This window comes from Rattus norvegicus, chromosome X, assembly GCF_036323735.1.
Source record: "Rattus norvegicus strain BN/NHsdMcwi chromosome X, GRCr8, whole genome shotgun sequence".
Taxonomy (NCBI): domain Eukaryota; kingdom Metazoa; phylum Chordata; class Mammalia; order Rodentia; family Muridae; genus Rattus; species Rattus norvegicus.
Genome location: NC_086039.1, coordinates 37,071,751 through 37,094,095, shown reverse-complemented (window position 1 = coordinate 37,094,095; position 22,345 = coordinate 37,071,751). Strand labels below are relative to the sequence as shown.

At 41.4% G+C, this 22,345-nt stretch overlaps 1 protein-coding gene across 1 annotated transcript in view; it reads left to right on the top strand.

The window, feature by feature from the left end:
- The first annotated feature begins 732 nt into the window (after positions 1–732).
- The window catches only part of LOC120099333 (ribosome biogenesis protein erb1-like), a 95,846-nt gene continuing 74,233 nt past the window's right edge, over positions 733–22,345 (top strand). Inside the window, exons 1-3 of the mRNA XM_063280569.1 lie at positions 733–867; positions 4,625–4,804; positions 11,846–12,039. Of these exons, the coding sequence (XP_063136639.1) occupies positions 852–867; positions 4,625–4,804; positions 11,846–12,039 (390 nt within the window). The 5' untranslated portion in view covers positions 733–851. The remainder of the gene's footprint in view (positions 868–4,624; positions 4,805–11,845; positions 12,040–22,345) is intronic.

The following is a 22,345-nucleotide window of genomic DNA, read 5'->3' as shown; positions in this document are numbered from 1 at the left end:
TGTCCTCCTCCTCCTTGTCCTCCTCCTCCTCCTCCTCCTCCTCCTCCTCCTCCTCCTCCTCCTCCTCTTCCTCCTTTGTTTTGTTCTGTTTTCCTTCTATGTAGCCCTGGCTGACCTGGATTTCACTGTGTACATAGGCCAGGGTGGCCTAGAATTCATAGAGATCCACCTGCCTCTGCCTCCTGAGTGCTGAGATTAAAGGCATGCACCACCAAGACCAGTTAACTTCTATTTTCTTGTCTTTAAAATGCGACACTGATTCCTCCCAGCTTTTTAGAACTATGGATAGTACTACGTAAATCATAGCAGTTATTTCATGGAGGAATGAAGCACGGAACTATCTAGAAAATAGCAAACAGTGAAGTGTAGTTTAAGCAGCACGATGACTTGGAGGAACCTGTCGGCATATTTTAAAAGTTTGAATTGAATGCTCTTTATTTACTTCTAAAACTCACTTCGTGGAGGGTGGAGGTAAATAGCTGGCTACTGGCTATATTATGTAAAAGAGATGTACGTTTTTTTTTTTTTTTTCGGAGCTGGGGCCCGAACCCAGGGCCTTGCGCTTGCAAGGCAAGCGCTCTACCACTGAGCTAAATCCCCAACCCCGAGATGTACATTTTTAAATAAATGCTGGACCGAGGTTGGCCAGCGGCCAAAAATGGTTGTTCCTGCCCCCCAAAGAGTTACATATGTACTAGAAGCTTCTGCGCAGCCGCAGCGGGGTTGTTTTTTTTTTTTTTTTTTTTTTAAGTTTACGCCCTCCAGGAGCGAGCGCTTGGCGCTTGTTTGCTCGTGCAGACATTTCCCAAGCGTTTTTGGAGATAGTCGTTGCAAGGCGCCTGTGCCTCAAGATGTCTGGAGAGGACGGTAAGAACCCCTTCCCTTTGCTTCATTAGCACATGCTTAAGCCAGATAGGGTGTCCCCATGCCTTAGACTGCAGCCCTGGCGACAGCAAAAATTAGATGGTTCTCAGGCTGTCCGGTTGCTGTTCTGGTGGCTAGTTTGTTTTATCATCTAGCTAGCCAGAAGTAGTCAATATATGTGTGGGACTGGGAGTGGGCAAGGGGGCTCCCCGTATTCTGGGAGCTTGAGGTAACCAAAGGCTCCTAGGTGCGTGCATCCGAGGAACTCAGGGCTTTTTTGAGGGCTAGAGGTAAAGCCAGGATTGGTGGTGTCCGGTCAGAGGAGGCAGAGGGAAGGAGAGGAAAGGGTGAGGGGTGGTAAGCTTAGGTGAAACTACAGGCTAGAGGTTGGATATTTCTAGATTGTTATGGCGTCCCAGAAACTCGGCGGGAGAGGGTGGGGGTGGGCAGGAGGTGGGGTAGCATCCCTTCCCGCCCGGGCTTCAGCCTTGCTTGCGTAGTTCCGGGTCTACGCAGGAAGCCTGAAACTCCGCTTTTGCTGACTCTTGGGCTTTCTAAACAGATGCTACAGTTCTTGGCGTCCTGGGGCTAGCTAGAGTGGACTCAAGTCTAGGGACTTGAAGAGATCCTAAGGTTCTTCATATCGTAGGGATTCAAATATATTTCTGGAGCTTCTGGGCATTTCCCGTGACATGGCTTCCGGTGGTTTAGGCGGGATTTGGGGGTTTGTGGGTTTTCTGGGTCTTGAAGTGATAGGTGTCCGTGGCTCCTGGAGAACCAAACCTGAGCTAGTTCCTTCCACAATTTCAAGACACTGTAAAAGTTTCTAGTAATTGCCGATCCAGGAGATAGATGAATCTCCAGTGGATTACCAAACCCTTGGGATGGATGCATGGAGGGAGGGTTCATGTACTACTACGCGTCCATTTGGGTGCAAGCTCTCAAAAGTATTTTTGTGTGTTTGCATGGTGTGTGGCTAATGCTATTGGTAGACACTTGTGATGGGAGAGAATTTTCCCTTGGAAAGAATGACTACAATTTGCGGCCTCGAATTAAAGCAACTCGTCTTTAGGATAGGACTTCTTTTAGTCCGCCAGTTCCTATGAGCTTTTGTAGTTTGGCCACTTGCTAAATACTTGGTATGAATCTCTGAAATGAGTTGATCCTTTCTTATCATCTCCCTGTCTTAGTGGAGACAGGCTAAGATAAGGAAGGACTAGTATTCCTTTTAACTATGTTCTGAATTTAAAAAGCTGGTTGAAAGAATACTTTTCAGAGACCTAAACAGAGCTTTGGGACCTTGGGGGTTAACCAGTTTGAAATTTCCTGCGTTGGGGATTTAGCTCAGTGGTAGAGCACTTGCAAGGCCCTGGGTTCGGTCCCCAGCTCCGAGAAAAAAAAATTCCTATTTTATTTCAGACGTGTTAAGAGGAAGAGGAAGATAATAAGATACAGAGGTATTGTAGAGAAGCTTTCCCATGTATTGAGCTTGCTGTTTGTTTTTTAGGGGACACATGTACTGTCTGGGAACAACTGTAAAATGAGGGCTTTTTTGAAATTAGGGTGGGGTGCCTTTTGGCATGTTACTGGATTAGGCCTCGTGCTTTGCGGTCCTTTGATAGAAAAAGCTTAAGATGTTTGCAGCCAACCATGGGACTGAGCAGGGAGACCCCAATGGAGGAGTTAGAGAAAGGACTGAAGTAGATGAAAGGGTTTGCAACGTTATAAGAACAAAAACTATATCAACTAACCCGATCTCCCAGAGCTCCCTGGGATCAAACCACCAACCAAAGAGTATACATGGGGGGACCTACGGCTCCAGCTGCATATGTAGCAGAGGATGGAATTGTCCAGCATCAATAGGAAGAGAAACCCTTGGTCCTGTGAAGGCTCGTTTCCCCAGTGTTGGGGAATGCCAGGGTGTTGAGGTAGGAGTGGGTGGGTGGGAGAGCATCCTCACAGAAGCAGGGGGAGGAGGGTTAGGAGTGGGGAGAACTGGGAAAGGGGATAACATTTGAAATGTAAATATATAAACTATTCAATAAAAATATACAAAGGCAAACAAAAAAGCAAAAGCAAAAAGGAAAAGCTACCTGCTCTCTCTACGTTCTGCCTTAGATTATTAATGACATGAACTGGCAAACTGGTTTTAATGGTTACAAAGTGTGGTTTTCCAAGCAACCTTTCTACTTGGTATTCTATAAAATGGGACTGGGCTAGATGCAGATTTTACTGTTTCTTTGATCTCTCTCTATGTGTGTGCTTGTGTGCTTGTGTGTGTGTGTGTGTGTGTGTGTGTGTGTGTGTGCATGCGCCTATGCATGTGCATGTACATGTGCGCATGCCTGTGTATGTGTGTATTTGTGTGTTTTGAGACAGGGTCTCTTTATGTAGAATTGGCTGACCTGGAGCTGGATATTTAGACCAGGCTAGCCTCTACCTCTCTAGCCCTGGAATTAAATGTGCCTTAGTTTTAAACTTTAATTGAAGTACATAAGTGCTAGAAGTAATTTGTTATTTATTTATTTATTTATTTATTTATTTATTTATTTATTTATTTATTTTTACTCACCCGTGTGGCTGACTTTGAAGGGTCCAGACAATGGGAAAGGCTGCTTTTGTTTATGTGTTAAGACTGCTTCTCACTGAGGAGCTCATGCCATCTGGAAAGAGCAAACCCTCCGGGCTTGAGCCTCCCAGATGGACAGGAGGAGCTGTCTCGGTAATGTGTAGAGAGTGATTAATACTGTATATTGTTTTTAAAATGTAATTTTAAAAATCAGAGCTGGAATGTGTGTATTTATTTAGCTTGGATAGCCTTGGCTGGCCTGGAACCCACTAATATCTGGCTGTCCTTGCATTGCAAGTGCTGGAGTTAAAGGTGTATGCCACTATGCTGAGCAAAATGTTCTTTTAAAGGACAACTTTAAGAAATTAGAAAGATCGTTTAAATATTTGAAAGTACAGATAATAGAATATTTACTGAGTTGATATTTCATATGTAGTTCATGTGTAGTTACCTGTTTTATGTTTTGAGATTTAGTTTGAATTTAGTTTGGTTTTTAACAATATTTATTTTTGTACTTTATCATTGGTTACCATAAATGGATTTTTTGAGAATAGACTTGTAAATTATTGGTCACTACAAATGTGGCTATGAGATAACAGTTTTATAATTTTAGATCTAAAAGAAAAGCATTGAGTACATTATTAGAAGACATTTATTGCTCCAGTGAAGAAATTTATATTGCTCTACAAAATTAGAATTAGTAGAAATGATAGCTTCTATGTATATATTAATATATCTCAATATTCATATTAAATTCATTCATTAGCTAACTTGTATTGCTCACACGTATAAAAAAGCTACATACAGTTTTGTGAGCTAATATAGTATTTTAGGCTATGTGGTAGCCCATGACTTTAGCTCCAGCATGTGAGAGAAGCAGATGCAAGTAGATATCTGTGTGTTCAAGGCCAATCTCTTCTTCATAGCAAATTATAGGCCGGTTAAGGCGACACAGTAAGAATTTGTCTCAAAGATTAGAGATTTTGTTTGTTTGTTTGTTTGTTTGTTTGTTTGTTTTTCGGAGCTGAGGACCGAACCCAGGGCCTTGTGCTTACTAGGCAAGTGCTCTATCACTGAGCTAAATCCTCAACCCCAAGAATAGAGATTTTAAACAGTCCATAACTTTATATCTTAGTCCGCTAAACTGTTCATTTAACATGGTACTTAATCTAGTTTTTCTTTTATTCTTAGAGATCATTTATATAAATAGGGATAGCGACACTGATGAAAGCATCAGCGATGATGGAGATGTACTATTTAGTGAAGATTTTAGTTCCGAGATTGTTGAGGATACATCGAGTTTTGAAGGCTTGACCATTGACTCTGAACTTGAAGACTCTGACGACAGCTTTGAAGAAGAATCCCTACCTGGTAATTTTGCTAAATTTTCTCTTTGGTAAAATTTTGTGGTCTGATTCTCATTTCTAGTAAACCTCTTAAATATTCCTACAACCTTCGTATTAATTAGTTGGTATATGAAGGCTGAGTTTGGAACTAGAGGAATGATTCAGCATTTAAGAGCTCTTAAGGCTCTTGCAGAAGACCTGGGTTCAATTCCTGACACCCGCATGGCAGCTCACAAACATCTGTAACTCCAGTCCTAGGGGATCCAACACTTTCTTTTGCCTTCTATAGGCACCAAGCAACCATATTTATATACACATACATTTGGGCAAAATATTCATATGCATAAAATAGTATTTTTTCACTGAAGCCAGAGAGTGACAATAATACAGTGTTTCTGTATGTTTGTATTTTCTTTCAGCTTTATATGCTGTGTTCCCCTTTGCCTTTTTATGCTAAGGGGGACAGTCTCAGAAAATATTACAGAAACAATATTCACTGTCTCAGGAAAAATACTTTTAAAGAAAAGTCCTGAACTAAAAAGTGATTATCGTTTGTAAAATACAAACTCAATATACAGAAGTCAAACATTTGGCTGCATACTAGTAATAAAAAATTGAAATTTTGAATTAAAGCACAGTGTGTGTATATTTGCATTTAAAAGTCCACAGAAAGACACCCCTTTCCTTTTTTTGAGACAGGTCTCAATATGTAGCCTTGGCAGGCCTCCAACCCACTGAGATCTGCCTGATTCTGCCTAGGAATAAAAACATATCACACCAAGTCACAGAAAGAGTTTTCAGTTGTTTCACTGAGTGCAATGCTAGTTGCACATTGTCCATTAATATCCTTTATTCGGTTGTAAAATGTTCCTTCTATTTCCAATGTCTTGAAAGCCTTTCTTGTGAAATGATATGGAATTTTGTCAACTTCCATCTCTGTATCAAGATGATAATGTGAGTGTTCTCCGTTTTACTGGTGTACCACATTGATTCTTAATTCTGAGAACCTTGGTGCATTTAGGAAATAGATTCTCCTGTTTATCATGAATAATAGTTTGGTTCTCTATAATTTGTTTGTCTCTTTTGCAGAGGAGACCTCCTGTAGGGGATGATTTTCCTTTCACGGTGACAAAAACCAAAAATGAAACCAAGCACTAAACATTGACATTAATAGTGCAAGTTTATTGGGGGAAAGGGGCATCCAGCTCACAACTAACTACTCTGCTTTTATAGGTTAAACAGAATCGGAGGGGATACTTGTTGATTAAGAGGAAGAATATTCCTGCCTTTCCTTTGAATAGACAGAAATTTCCTGAGAAGTGGGGGGGGGGTCACTCTACTTTTGCTTCTCTATTGGTCCAGTGTTTTTGTCATGGAGGCTGAAAGATGCATGGAACTTAGATACTCATGTATTTTAAAATAATGTTCTAAGTCGCACGCATTCATCTTGGTGTTTTCAAATGGGAAAGTTGACGACAGAGACTAGGCAAGTACAAGATGAATCAACCCCATTTTTTTGGTTCCAGAGAGGGGAAAACATTTCTGAAAAGGTCAACACACATTTGTGCAGGTCTGGACTGAAACTTGACCTAAAAGTTTAGATCTCTAAGGAGGCAGATATGCTACCAAAAGAAAGCTAGCTAGCTAGCTAGTTCTCTCTCTCTCTCTCTCTCTCTCTCTCTCTCTCTCTCTCTCTCTCTCTCCCTCCCTCCCTCCCTCCCTCCCTCCCTCCCTCCCTCTCTCCCCCTCCCTCTCTCTTGATGAGAGGGTGATAGCTATATTATGTATGGATATAAGGATAGGTATATTTTATAATGCAGTTAAGGAATTTATACTGATTTAGGGAACTAACAGTAGTAGGTTCTCCTCCAGAATCTGTGATCTTGCCAGTCACAGTTCTATTTGTAAGTACCAGGTAGGATTTCCCTCCTATTAAAGGGGGCTTAAGTTCAATTAAATAGTTAATAAATACACACAAGGTAAAAGCACATAACGGAGAAAGTACCTATGGAATAGGATATCAATTCCTTCAGATATACACCAAGTAGTGGTGTAGGTGGACCATAAAAATTTTTGAGAACTTTCCACATTGATTATCATAGTTGCTGTACAGGTTTGCAGCCCCACCAACAGTGAATTATGGCTTCCCTTTTCCCACATCCTCATTAGCATTTGATGTCAGTTTTCTGATCATATTTTTTCTTGATCATAGCCATTTTATCTGAGGTGAGATTTGAAAGCCTTTACTTTTCCTTTTCCGAATCTCTAAGGTTGCTGAATATTCCAAAGGTATTTCACAACTGTTTTCATTTCTTCTTTTAAGAACTCTCTGTTCAGACCTATAGCCCATTTTTGCATTGTGTTGTTCTTTTTCTGATGTTTATACTTACTTTTTTGAGTTCTTCATGTATTCTGGATATTTAGCCTCAATCAGATGTATAGCTAGAAGATTCTCTTCTACTTTGGGAGCTCCTCTTTATTGTTTCCTTTGCTGTACATAAGATTTAAGAAAAGGGAGGAAAACTAAAGGGACACATAAAAAGATGGAGGTAAAGTTATTCCCGTTTGCATAAGGGACCCTAAAATTTCCACCAGAAAACTTGTACATGTGATCAACATTTTAAGCAAAGTGTCAGGATATGAAATAATCTTATAAAAACTATTTAGAGCGCAAGGCCCTGGGTTCGGTCCCCAGCTCCGAAAAAAAAAAAAGAACCAAAAAAAAAAAAAACTATTTAGCCTTTTCATGTACTAATAACAAATGTACTCAGAAAAAAATCATGGAAATATTCCTATCCACGCTAATCTTAACAAAACAAACCAAAACTTGGAATAAACCTAGTGAAACCTAGAGGTAAAAGACCTCGACAATGAAAACTTTACATTTCTGAAGAAAGAGACTCAGATGACACTGAAAGATGAAAAGCCTTCCCGTGCATGAGGATTGACAGGATTAATATTGTGAAAATTACATTCTACTAAGAGAAGTGCAATCCCATAAAAATCACTACAACATTCTTCACATAAGTAGAAACAATTCTAAAATCATATGGAGGCACGAAAGACTTAGAATAGTCAAAGCAATTCTGACCAAAACAAAAGAATGGCAGATATATTACAGAGTTATGGCATAATATGTTTGTATTGGCACAAAAACAGACATGTAGTGCTTATAGCCTTGGCTAATCTAGAACTCATTATATAGATAAGGCTGGCTTGAATTCATAAAGATCTACCTGCCTTTGCCTCCTGAGTGCGGGGATTAATGGCATATGCCACTATACTTGTTTAAAAAACATTATTAGTAAAACATTTTTTAAAAAATATAAATCTTGCAATGAAGTGTTTGTGAGACAGGTGTTTATTTTGGCATGTTGAGCAGTATAAACACAGTAAAGGTACAATTATTCAAATACTGTGGAACTAATTCTGAAATAAGGAGTTAAATTTGATGCAATTGACAATTCTTTTTATTAAATTGGGTATTTCTTATTTACATTTCAAATGTTATTCCATTTCCTGGTCTCCAAGCCAACATCCCCCTAACCCCTCCCCCCTCCCCTTCCTTATGGGTGTTCCCCTCCCCATCCTCCCCCCATTACCGCCCTCCCCCCATCAATCATGTTCACTGGGGGGGTTCAGTCTTGGCAGGACCCAGGGCTTCACCTTCCACTGGTGCTCTTACTAGGATATTCATTGCTACCTATGAGGTCAGAGTCCAGGGTCAGTCCATGTATAGTCTTTAGGTAGTGGCTTAGTCCCTGGAAGCTCTGGTTGGTTGGCATTGTTGTTCATATGGGGTCTCGAGCCCCTTCAACCTCTTCCAGTCCTTTCTCTGATTCCTTCAACGGGGGTCCTATTCTCAGTTCAGTGGCTTGCTGCTGGCATTCGCCTCTGTATTTGCTGTATTCTGGCTGTGTCTCTCAGGAGAGATCTACATCCGGTTCCTGTCAGCCTACACTTCTTTGCTTCATCCATCTTGTCTAACTGGTTGGCTGTATATGTATGGGCCACATGTGGGGCAGGCTCTGAATGGGTGTTCCTTCTGTGTCTGTTTTAATCTTTGCCTCTCTATTCCCTGCCAAGGATATTCTTGTTCCCCTTTTAAAGAAGGAGTGAAACATCTGCATTTTGGTCATCCTTCTTCAGTTTCATATGTTCTGTGCATTTAAGGTAATTTGAGCATTTGGGCTAATATCCACTTATCAATGAGTGCATACTATATGTGTTTTTCTGTGTTTGGGTTACCTCACTCAGGATGATATTTTCCAGTTCCATCCATTTGCCTATGAACTTCATAAAGTCATTGTTTTTGATAGCTGAGTAATATTCCACTGTGTAGATGTACCACATTTTCTGTATCCATTCCTCTGTTGAAGGGCATCTGGGTTCTTTCCAGCTTCTGGCTCTTATAAATAAGGCTGCTATGAACATAGTGGAGCACGTGTCTATGTTATATGTTGGTACATTTTCTGGGTATATGCCCAAGAGAGGTATAGCTGGGTTCTCAGGTAGTTCAATGTCCAATTTTCTGAGGAACCTCCAGGCTGAATGGTTGTACCTGTCTGCAATCCCACCAACAGTGGAGGAGTGTTCCTCTTTCTCCACATTCTTGCCAGCATTTGCTGTCACCTGAATTTTTGATCTTAGCCATTCTCACTGGTGTGAGGTGAAATCTCAGGGTTGTTTTGATTTGCATTTCCCTTATGACTAAAGATGTTGAACATTTCTTTAGGCGTTTCTCAGCCATTTGACATTTCTCAGGTGTGAATTCTTTGTTTGGCTCTGAACTCCATTTTTTAATAGGATTATTTGTCTCCCTGCAGTCTAATCTCTTGAATTCTTTGTATATTTTGGATATGAGCCCTCTATCAGTTGTAGGATTGGTAAAGATTTTTTCCCAATCTGTTGGTTGCTGTTTTGTCCTAACAACAGTGTCCTTTGCCTTATACAAGTTTTGTAGTTTTATGAGATCCCATTTGTCGATTCTTGATCTTAGAGCATGAGCCATTGGTGTTTTTTTCAGGAAGTTTTCTCCAGTGCCCATGTGTTCGAGATGCTTCCCCACTTTTTCTTCTATTAGTTTGAGTATGTCTGGTTTGATGTGGAGGTCCTTGATCCACTTGAACTTAAGCTTTGTACAGGGTGATAAGCATGGGTCGATCTGCATTCTTCTGCATGCTGACCTCCAGTTAATCCAGCACAATTTGCTGAAAATGCTATCTTTTGCCATTGGATGGTTTTGGCTCCTTTGTAAAAAATCAGGTGACCATAGGTGTGTGGGTTCATTTCTGGGTCTTCAATTCTATTCCACTGGTCTATCTGCCTGTCTCTGTACCAATGCCCTACAGTTTTTACCACTATTTCTCTGTAATACTGCTTGAGTTCAGGGATAGTGATTCCCCCTGAAGTCCTTTTATTGTTGAGGATAGTTTTAGCTATCCTGGGTTTTTTGTTATTTCAGATGCATTTGAAAATTGTTCTGTCTAACTCTATGAAGAATTGGATGGGAATTTTGATGGGGGTTGCATTGAATCTGCAGAGTGCTTTTGGCAAAATGGTCATTTTTACTATGTTAATCCTGTCAATCCATGAGCATGGGAGATCTTTACATCTTCTGAGGTGTTCTTCAATTTCTTTCTTCAGAGGTTTGAAGTTCTTATTGTAGAGATCTTTTACTTGCTTGGTTAAAATCACACCGAGGTACTTTATATTATTTGGGACTATTATGAAGGGTGTCTTTTCCCTAATTTCTTTCTCGGCTTGTTTCTCTTTTGTGTAGAGGAAGGCTACTGATTTATTTGAGTTAATTTTATACCCAGCCACTTTGCTGAAAGTGTTTATCAGGTTTAGTTGTTCTCTGGTGGAACTTCTGGGATCACTTAAATATATTATCATATCATCTGCAAAGAGTGATATTTTGACTTCTTCTTTTCCAATCTGTATCCCTTTGATCTCCTTCTCTGGTTAGAAGTCTGGTGTGATTCTGATAGATCTGCCTTTATATGTTACTTGACCTTTTTCCCTTACTGCTTTTAATATTCTTTCTTTATTTTGTGCATTTGGTGTTTTGACTATTATGTGACGGGAGGAGTTTCTTTTCTGGTCCAATCTATTTCGAGTTCTGTAGGCTTCTTGTATGTTTATGGGCATCTCTTTTTTTAGGTTAGGGAAGTTTTCTTCTATGATTTTGTTGAAGATATTTACTGGTCCTTTGAGCTGAGAGTCTTCACTCTCTTCTATACCTTTTATCCTTAGGTTTGATGTTCTCAATGTGTCCTGGATTTCCTGTATGTTTTGGGCCAGTAGCTTTTTCTGTTTTCCATTATCTTTGACAGTTTTGTTGATGATTTCTATGGAATCTTTTGCTCCTGAGATTTTCTCTTCTATCTCTTGTATTCTGTTGGTGATGCTTGTATCTAGGGCTCCTTGTCTCTTCCTTTGGTTTTCTATATCCAGCGTTGTCTCCCTTTGTGCTTTCTTTATTGTTTCTATTTCCATTTTTAGTTCCTTCATCTGTTTGATTGTGTTTTCCTGTAATTCTTTCAGGGATTTTTGTGTTTCCTCTCTAAGGACTTCTACTTATTTACTTGTGTTTACCTGCATTTCTCTAAGGGAGTTATTCATGTCTTTCTTGAAGTCCTCCAGCATCATGACCAAATGTGATTTTAAATCTAGATCTTGCTTTTCTGGTGTGTTTGGATATTCAGTGTTTGCTTTGGTGGGAGAATTGGGCTCCGATGATGCCATGTAGTCTTGGTTTCTGTTGCTTGGGTTCCTGCGCTTGCCTCTCGCCATCAGATTATCTCTAGTGTTACTTTGTTCTGCTATTTCTGACAGTGGCTAGACTGTCCCTATAAGCCTGTGTGTCAGGAGTGCTGTAGACCTGTTTTCCTGTTTTCTTTCAGCCTGTTATGGGAACAGAGTGTTCTGCTTTCAGGCATGTAGTCGTTCCTTTCCACTGACTTTCAGCTCTCCCTGTCGGTGGGAACCAGAAAGGGCCTGCCCCTCCTTCTCTTGGGTCCCTGTGCAAATATAACATGAGTTTTACTTTGCTACTTTTCAGAGATTGAAGATGATGATGATGATGATGATGATGACGATGGAGCTGATGGAGATGATGAGGATGATGAAGACGATGAAGATGATGATGAAGTTTATGAAGAAATTCTTCCAGAAGATTTAAGAAGACACAGCCCTAGCTCAGTGGCTTCCCCATTAACCAAAAGAAGACGATCATCTATTTCAGATACTTTTATGGTTGGTATACTAAAATGAAAATCTTTGTTCTCATTATACTGTATTCCTTTTTATAAAAACAATTCCATTGGACTGGAAAGCTCAGACTTACCTCTGACTACTTGGGGCCTCTCTTGATGCTACTATATCCTATGATTAAAGTCAATATGAAATGATAACACTATAATTCAGACAGGATGACAAAAGGTACAGACCCTTAAGGAATGAAGGCTCTTGAAACTATTGTAAGGGTTTTTTTGACAGAAGGATGTCCTTGCAGTTGGGAGCCAAGAACTACGGCAAAGTCACACTATGGAACAAATCCCACTAGAGATTTAGTAATTAGACTGTTGCTAACATGGTCAAGTTCCAGATGGCATTTTGGCTCTAGGAGACAGAGAGAGGACACTCACCATGTAGGTAACGAGAGACAAATGGTTAGAGCAAGTGGAGGGAAGAAACAGATGAAGAGGCAGATCCTAGAATTTAAAATCAAATATGGTGGATGACAGAAGCCAGCAGAAACAGATGATCCCCTTATGGGCCTTAGGAGAGTCAAATCAGCAGCTTGCGACAGATCAAAAGCTTGGTTTGGAGTGGGCAAGCCCCTTTGCTAGTTAAAAGGCACGGGTTAGAGCTATTAGTTCATCTTGTTGATTAGCGACTGTGGCTGGAAGGGCCCATTGAAGCTTATGAAAGGGCTTATGAAAGGGTTCAAGGGGATGCTCCATGAGCTGCCTCATATAGGGGCCAGCAAGAAGGGAGAAAGGGGATCCAAGACCATAAGAATCCAGCCATCCCTAGAAAGGACAGAATTCCATCCTAGGTGGTAGGGATTGTGAGTGGTTGGACTAAGTACTTTCTTTTTATTTTATTTTATTTTTTTTTATTAACTTGAGTATTTCTTATTTACATTTCGATTGTTATTCCCTTTCCCGGTTTCCGGGCAAACATCCCCCTAATCCCTCCCCCTCCCCTTCTTTATGGGTATTCCCCTCCCCACCCTCCCCCCATTGCCACCCTCCCCCCATCAATCACGTTCACTGGGGGTTCAGTCTTAGCAGGACCAAGGGCTTCCCCTTCCACTGGTGCTCTTACTAGGCTATTCATTGATACCTATGAGGTCAGAGTCCAGGGTCAGTCCATGTATAGTCTTTAGGTAGTGGCTTAGTCCCTGGAAGCTCTGGTTGCTTGGCATTGTTGTTCATAAGGGGTCTCGAGCCCCTTCAAGCTCTTCCAGTTCTTTCTCTGATTCCTTCTACGGAGGTCCTATTCTCAGTTCAGTGGTTTGCTGCTGGCATTTGCCTCTGTATTTGCTGTATTCTGGCTGTGTCTCTCAGGAGAGATCTACATCTGTTCCTGTCGGCCTGCACTTCTTTGCTTCATCCATCTTGTCTAATTGGGTGGCTGTATATGTATGGGCCACATGTGGGGCAGGCTCTGAATGGGTGTTCCTTCTGTCTCTGTTTTAATCTTTGCCTCTCTATTTCCTGCCAAGGGTATTCTTGTTCCCCTTTTAGAGAAGGAGTGAAGCATTCACATTTTGATCATCCATCTTGAGTTTCATGTGTTCTATGCATCTAGGATAATTCAAGCATTTGGGCTAATAGCCACTTATCAATGAGTGCATACCATGTGTGTTTTTCTGTGATTGGGTTAGCTCACTCAGGATGATATTTTCCAGATCCAAAAACTCAGGTGACAACAAATGCTGGTGAGGATGTGGAGAAAGAGGAACACTCCTCCATTGTTGGTGGGATTGCAGACTGGTACAACCATTCTGGAAATCAGTCTGGAGGTTCCTCAGAAAATTGGACATTGAACTACTTGAGGACCCAGCTATACCTCTCTTGGGCATATACCCAAAAGATGCCCCAACATATAAAAAAGACACATGCTCCACTATGCTCATAGCAGCCTTATTTATAATAGCCAGAAGCTGGAAAGAACCCAGATGCCCTTCAATAGAGGAATGGATACAGAAAATGTGGTACATCTACAAAATGGAATATTACTCAGTTATCAAAAACAATGACTTTATGAAATTCATAGACTAAGTACTTTGTATCTAGAGTAATGGGTTTGAAAGTTAGAATAATAGCTAGTCCCAGATAAGTAACCTGAGGGGTCAATAGCTGGATCTTAGAGGGTGAAGTCTTACATCTCTGGTCAGAAAGAAAGTTTAGTAAAGTAGAAATGTCAGCCTGGACAGTTTGTAGGGATGAGAAGACCATCCTGTAGAGGAGAAGATCAGCTTCTTATTGTATAAACTTACATGTAGAAAGAGACAAAGTAAGTCAGAGGCTGAATCCTGGCCAAATAGATGTGGGCTCCTGGAACCCCTAGGGTAGGACAGTCCACTTGAGTTGGGTATAAAGCTGGGTATATAAGTCAGTTCAAATAAAAAATATTTTGTGACAGAAAAGAAAGTACCTTTGTGGCCTAGGATAGAAAAATGAGAGGCCTCTGATGCAGTGATTGAAAGGAGAGTATAGGAGGTTGGGTACTGCAAGTTGGAGAGGAACCAATGCAGAGTTAATAAGTCAGAGATCCTGAACCAAGTGGTAACTTCCACTGGGTTTTTAAAGTGTGTGTAAGGAAGTGTTAAAAGAAGACATGGGCCACAAAAGTCCTTTTCTTAAGAGGTCAGAGATAAGAGGCTTAAGTCCCCTGGGACTTTGAAAAGAGGGTGAGGATGGGTGATGTAATTGGTAGGGCTTTGCAATTGGATGACAAGAGGGGACTGATATTTGGCTATGGAGGATTTTTGGGAATCCCTTACCCGGGAATCCACCTGGAATGTCAGTAAAAGAAAGGGTGGGTTGCATTGTAGTTTGGAGAGAAAAGAGGAGGGGAATGGCTAGTGAGCCTGGAGTCAAGTGGATTGGAGGAGCAAAAGAAATAGGGGCTCTCACTTTCACTAGCAAAGAGACTGGGCAAGTTTGGTATTACTAGGACAGAATGAGTAAGGAGAATACCCCTAAAAATATAACTAAGTGGTGGCATTTCTCATGAAAATAGGGGAATAAAGGAGAGGTGACTCACCAAAACTGTTGAGACAGAGTAAGTGGTTCCAGTGTCTAGAAGTAAAGTGATGGTTTACCCTGATACTGTTTACTACCCATGGTTCTCTGTTAGAGATGGTGGTGGCTGAGCCAAGGGAGTTCAGGATCCCTTAGTCACCCATGGCTGTACCTGGGAGGTCGACTGAAGGGTGATTTGGGCTTGATGTCCCCTTGCCACAAGGGCCATGGGGTGATAGTCAACAGCCCAGTCTCCCACTTAAGGGTACCTTGGGCATAGTCAATAGGGTTTGTGGGAGTTCTGGCATGCCCACACCTAGTGACTCTTCTGGTAGCATTTTAAGTAAGGACTTCTCGGGCTTTTGGAAGCAAGGGAGCCTGGGAAGCTGCTATGACCTGCTGAAAGGTATATTTACAACATCAGATTTTTTTTTTGGTTTGAGGCTTTCTCATCTCTACCATAGTATACCTTAAAGGCCACAATTAAGACTTCTGTCTCTGAAGTCAGTGATTGCAGTGATTGATCTTTGGGCATTTAAGTTTGGTCCTAATATCTCTGGGAGAAGTAGATCATAAGGGCTTGTTTCCATCAGGATTCACACTAGTATATTGTAGGAGGGCCTTTGTAAGGTGGCTCTGTGTGTGTGTGTGTGTGTGTGTGTGTGTGTGTGTGTGTGTGTGTGTATGTATGTGTGCATGTGCTTGTGTGTGCATGTTGTATTGTTGTATTTAAGGGTATCCTTAAGGAGACTGGTCAGGAGGAAAATTACAAATTGATCTCTAGGTGAAATGCCCTCGGGTATTGTAGTTCCAGTTAGGATCCCATTTGGGAACAACTTTAGCACAACTGGGTGGGCAGTTTTAGATTGGTGGATATTATCTGCATGTGCTCTAGCTTGTGCAGACTCACCTGTGCTCCTCAGAGAGAAGGTTGTTAGTGAGTGTATGGCTTCTCCACCAAGGCAATATACCAAATTGACTCAAATTCTAAATATAAAAGCAGGTTTATTTGGAGTAGCTCTGGGTGTATATGTGTCATTGATCTCACAGGAGGAAGTCAGAGAAGTCTTGCTCATGGATTGAGGTAGGTGCTTTTTAAAGAGGAAGTACAGGGAGTTGTGACATGATGGTGAGGTACTAGGGTTATAGCCTTATTTGGTGAGATTAGGGCCCTGTAGTGAGTTCTTAGTTCTGGTGCTCACTTAGGAATCTAGAACTAGGAGCTGGCTTTGTCCAGTGTTTTGTGTGAGGTTTTGCAAACTTGGGTTCTGGGTCAGAAGGGTGGGGACCTCTTGGCTCACACCATCTTGGCCTTTGTTCCCAAACCTCCAGCTTAACAGTGACAATCATAAATGTCATGGATGGTCAGTTTGTAAGATCAGGAAATATATTGAAACTCTTTCATGAAGGTAGAGGAATTAGCACTATAAGATGTTGTTTTTAAATACTATGTTTTTGGTAAGCCTAGTTTTTTTTATGATTTTTCTCCTCATCTGTTATTCTTATTCCCAGGACAAGAATTGCCTAAACAAAAATCCATCTCAATCCAAAATATTTTGGAGATCAATTGTGGCCTCCTTGGTTATTTTATATCATTGAGCCACTTTTACTGAAGAGTGTAGTGAAGTCATATGGCATCCACCATCTCCAAGGGTCCTAGTAAGGACGGTGGACAACCATATGACTGCCTCCCTTCAGATGGGGGACAATAGCTAAGATGGTGGCAAGTCACATGTTACTTGTAACTGCAAATTGCATCATGCCACATGGTTCTTTTAAGATTATGTAGGTGTAGATTTTAATTATCAACCCTCTGTGTTACAAGTTTTAAGTTAACTGTTTTGTTACAGATTTTAACCATACTCAATATACTTAAAAGTCTTGAAGTATAAAAAGTTTACTTACTAGTTTTACAAATTTTGAGCTATGATTTATACCTTAACAAAAGTTTTCAGTTAATCAACACCAAAAGGAGTCTGAAATGGGTAATGATAATTCCCACTGGGAATAGGCTAATCTTTTCCTCTCCTTTCTCTGCCACATAGTCAGGTGGCCCACCTGACATGCATGCTTGGGTCTAAAGGCGGAGCCATAACCCAACTCCAGAGCCAGCTTTTCATTGAAGTAGAGCATCAGATAACAACAATTTCATAGTACCCAAACCTAAAAGATTCAGACATCCCCATAAAAAAGAAGAGAACATAGAAGGCTTAGAGATGTACCACATTTTCTGTATCCATTCCTCTGTTGAAAGGCATCTGGGTTCTTTCCAGCTTCTGGCTATTATAAATAAGGCTGCTATGAACATAGTGGAGCATGTGTCTTTGTTATTCGTTGGAGCATCTTTTAGGTAGCTATCAAAAACAATGACTTTATGAAATTCATAGGCAAATGGATGGAACTGGAAAATATCATCCTGAGTGAGGTAACCCAATCACAGAAAAACACACATGGTATGCACTCACTGATAAGTGGCTATTAGCCCAAATGCTTAAATTACCCTAGATGCATAGAACACATGAAACTCAAGACGGATGATCAAAATGTGAATGCTTCACTCCTTCTTTAAAAGGGGAACAAGAATACCCTTGGGAGGGGATAGGGAGGCAAAGATTAAAACAGATACAGAAGGAACACCCATTCAGAGCCTGCCTCACATGTGGCCCATGCATATACAGCCACCCAATTAGACAAGATGGATGAAGCAAAGAAGTGCAGGCCGACAGGAGCCGGATGTAGATCTCTCCTGAGAGACACAGCCAGAATACAGCAAATACAGAGGCAAATGCCAGCAGCAAACCACTGAACTGAGAATAGGACCCCCGTTGAAGGAATCAGAGAAAGAACTGAAAGAGCTTAAAGGAGCTTGAGACCCCATATGAACAACAATGCCAAGCAACCAGAGCTTCCAGGGACTAAGCCACTACCTAAAAACTATACATGGACTGACCCTGGACTCTGACCTCATAGGTAGCAATGAATATCCTAGTAAGAGCACCAGTGGAAGGGGAAGCCCTTGGTCCTGCTAAGACTGAACCCCCAGTGAACCGGATTGTTGGGGGGAGGGCGGTAATGGGGGGAGGATGGGGAGGGGAACACCCATAAGGAAGGGGAGGGGGAGGGATTAGGGGGATGTTGGCCTGGAAACTGGGAAAGGGAATAACAACTGAAATGTAAATAAGAAATACCCAATTTAATAAAGATGGAAAAAAATAAAGTAATTCTCTTCTAAAAAAAAAAAAAAAAAGCTTAGAGATAGAAGTAGCTTTTGCCCTCTAGGTGTAGAAGAAGCTAAAGGAGGGAGCTGAGAGAGCCACCAGCCAAAGAGGAATGTGTACACATTTGTTCTTTTCTCCCTCCCTTGCCTGCTCCGTCTGACTCCCAGTTCCCACACCTACAACAGACTTACAGATCCATCAAAGCAACTTTAAAAGCCAGAACATTCACACAGTGTGTGTGACAGGGGTAGGGGCAGAGAAAAAACAAACAGGGCTTGGAGCAAAGATAAGAGAAAGCTGGAATATAGGGAATGGGAAATCTCTTTCCATTTCTCTGATTACTCTTAGTAGTTGTAAAAGTCCCAAGTAATATTTGGAACATTGTGAATCTAGGATACCATTAGGCAGCCATTTGGATTGATTATCTAAGAGATATTGAGGACAAATACATTTGAAAAGTGAATAAATTTGGGGCCCTTTAGGTCAAGTACCAGGTGGAGATGCTGGGGTTTTTCTCAGAGGCATAACAAGGTAGAATGTGGATGTCACCATTCCCATGAATGTAGTTGAGGGCAACCCTAACAGGGTAGACAAAACAGGACGAAGACTTTCAGTGGGTTTTCCACTGTATGCAACATGGGTCAGTCAGTGTTAACGACCCAAGGAGAGACTAGGTGTCTAATACCAGGGTTTTTGTGGATGGGGTCCAAAGGTTTGCCTAAAAGCAATGAAAATCAGAGCACAGCAAGGTCTTATCCATAGGAAAGGGACAGGAACGAGAATTCACAGTATCAAAAAAGCCATGGCGACATAGAGAAGCTGTGGGATTACAGACAGCTTCAAGGGGAAGGTGGAAAAGGTGGGGAAGAAATGGTGGTAATAGCCAAACTGGACTTAAGGAAGCCACAGAATTGTGGCTTTAAGGGTTGGAGGATGATGGTGTCAGTGAAGAGGGACAACCATAGCCTTAAAGACCATGCCTACCTCTGCCTGAAGGGGAAAGTTACAGAATTCTCTCTGGTGGATGGGATACCAAGCTATCAGTAAGTGTCAAGGTAAGTCTTGGGCAGGAGCGGGGATGGACCAGAGGTAAGGGATTGGGTCCCAGTTTGGCTCAGACACCAAGGAGGCAGGATAGGCACTAGGAGGGCCCATCTAAATCAAGGTATCTATAAAAGTGGTTTTCTAGCACAAGGACATTTTGTCAGTCAGCTGTTTAAAGTCACACCAGGCAACAAACTTCACACAAGTGATTTACTAGGTAGAAAAAAAAGTGACTAGCAGTACCTCTGAATTGGAAGAAAGAAAGGAGAGGGCTAGTTGAAAGGAGAAGGCTTTTATAGGAGCATGTACAGTGAGATAGTAGAAAATTACAATGAGACTGATTTTTAGTATTTCAAGGTGGAGAGGATTTCCGAGCCTCAGGGGCTCCAGGTCAAGCCATGGGCAGGATGTGACCTTGGTCTCATATTGGGGTCAAGTCAGGAGCAGAGTGTATTTTCCATGACCTTGGGCTTGAGTCAGGGATATGGTGTTCTTCTCTTATCCCTGATCCTCACAGTTACAAATACCAGCTAAGGCCACATGACCAGGTGCAGAAATTGACATGAAAGTTTCTGTTGTAATTTGTTAGGAATATATATAGATATTTGGGTTTTCTTTCCTTGACTTCTTTAGCATGTAATATAACATAAATTAAGAGAATATTAGTGGTTATCATATTTAAGTTTGGATACTAAACAAATGTCCTTCAATACTAAAAAAAAACCTCATGACTACCATCTATTCTAAGATTTATGATGTGGGACTGACCCTGGACTCTGACCTCATAGGTAGCAATGAATGGCCTAGTAAGAGCACCAGTGGAAGGGGAAGCCCTTGGTCCTGCTAAGACTGAACCCCCAGTGAACTAGACTGTTGGGGGGAGGGTGGTAATGGGGGGAGGATGGGGAGGGGAACACCCATACAGAAGGGGAGGGGGAGGGGTTAGGGGAATGTTGGCCCAGAAACCGGGAAAGGGAATAACAATCGAAATGTAAATAAGAAATACTCAAGTTAATAAAGATAAAAAAAATCATGATGTGTTTATGGTTGTACAAGTGATAGTTATATCATGTTAGGCATACTTATAACATGGTTATTGTTTTTCATTTGGAAATTAAGCATGACTTAAGGAGATATAATTGTGTGTCAAGTCGACAAGAGGTAGACTTGTGGGTTTGGGGAATTAGCTCAGTGGTAGAGTGCTTGCCTAGCAAGTGCAAGGCCCTGGGTTCTGTCCTCAGTTCTGGAGAAAAAAAAGGTGATGGCTATTGGTTTTCAACCTGACTGGTGGCCTTCTGTACTGGAGGCTTTCCACGGAGATCTCTGGCCTCGGCCAGGTGCAAGGGTTCAGGCGAAGGGGAAAGAACAAGCAGGGAAGGGGAGTCATCTCCGCTGCCCCCACTGCTGCAGCTGCTCCACCACTGTCTTCTCTGCTGCTGCTTCAGTTGCTCCAAGATGTTGGCTGGGCAGAGCCAGCAGGAGACTGGCTAAGCCACTGTAGAGTGCAGGGGAGCTTCTGGTGGCGATTTCAGGAGCGCAGATCTCTTCCCCAGGCAGCAGTGTTACAGCTCTTACAACAGAAGCTCTCAGAGGACAGAGTAGTTCTTCCATACCTTTAATCCTTCTGGATAGGATTCTTATATACAGTTCCGGGGGGGGGGGTCAGGGTCTGATAGTAGGTACTTCCTATTGGCTTTGTCTGAGAGCTTGGGAACACCTTATCTACATGTGGGAGGACATGGTCCTGCTTCTATGTAACTGATGGTCACAAGCCTCTATTACAGGGTGCTGAATGAAGCTACATGAGAGGGGCCTGGCCTCCTGGGAGTTTAGGGAAATGCCTGCCATTCCTTAGGGTCACCAGGGTTTCAACTTTGTCTCGACTGGGAACCAGAATACCTATCACAGCCCACTGTCCCACACCAGACTATATGTAGAATTAAATAAAACCCAAGTGACTGGTATTTTTATTAGTTTATTTTAAATGGAAAGATCCATTTTTAATCTGTCTGGTCCATACCTGCTAGTAGCCTATATAAAGGACACGGAAGAAAAAAGCTTGCTCTTTCTTTGCCTGCTTCTTCCCATCCTCTCTAGCAAGTCCATTCCTTCACTGGCACTAAAGCATTCTTCAGGATTGTAGCATATACAGAAGACCAGCTAAGATATCCAGACTCTTGGACTGAACAATTGTATTCTTGAACTTTACATTGGTAGATAGCCATTGCTGGGCTAGTTATACTACAGCCTGTAAGCCACTCTAATAAATCTCTTTATATGGCAATATTTATTGTATTTGAAGGGATCATATATTGTGGGATGCTCCACTCTGGACCCCAGATTAGGCACAGTCTGCGTCCACGCAACATTTTCCATGTGCAAAGAGATCCTTTATTATGTAAAGCAAAGAGACAAGGTGGCTGATTCTGAATTGGGCAGAAACAGCAGGAAATAGCTTTGCAACTATTAATTTTCAGAATGTAAGAGGAGAGGTCTGTGTTAGAATGAGCTAGGATGTCTTGGTTAGTTTGAGCATGATAATTAGGGTAGCCAAATGGGGATTTTTGATTGTTGGACCTTGATATTCTGATAGTCCCACCTTGGCCATCAGCATCAGGAATGATGAGTCAAGTATAAGAAAGTGGCCAAATAAGGGAATAGAACTTACTTTAGGGAGAGAGATGGGGGAAGGGCAAGACCTTCTGGCACCACCCCCCTTTTTTTTTTTGCCATATTCAGCCCTGCTAGAGTACTTCACTAGGTATATTTCCTTTCATAGCATAAATGATTCCGGGTTACTGGAAGACTAGTCTTTATGCCATACAGTATTGAAAGGGTTACATTTAATGTGAATTGTGACTTAAGGGAAATTGGATTGGTAAGAATAAAGTTCTACTAGTACATGTCTTACTATAATTACAAGTATACTGGCTAATTGATTCAGTGTATAATGGAAGGCTAATGAAAGTCATTTTAATCGTGTATTTTAGAACAAATATTTTGCCAACTATTTAATATATTTGTGTTAAGATTATCTTTGAA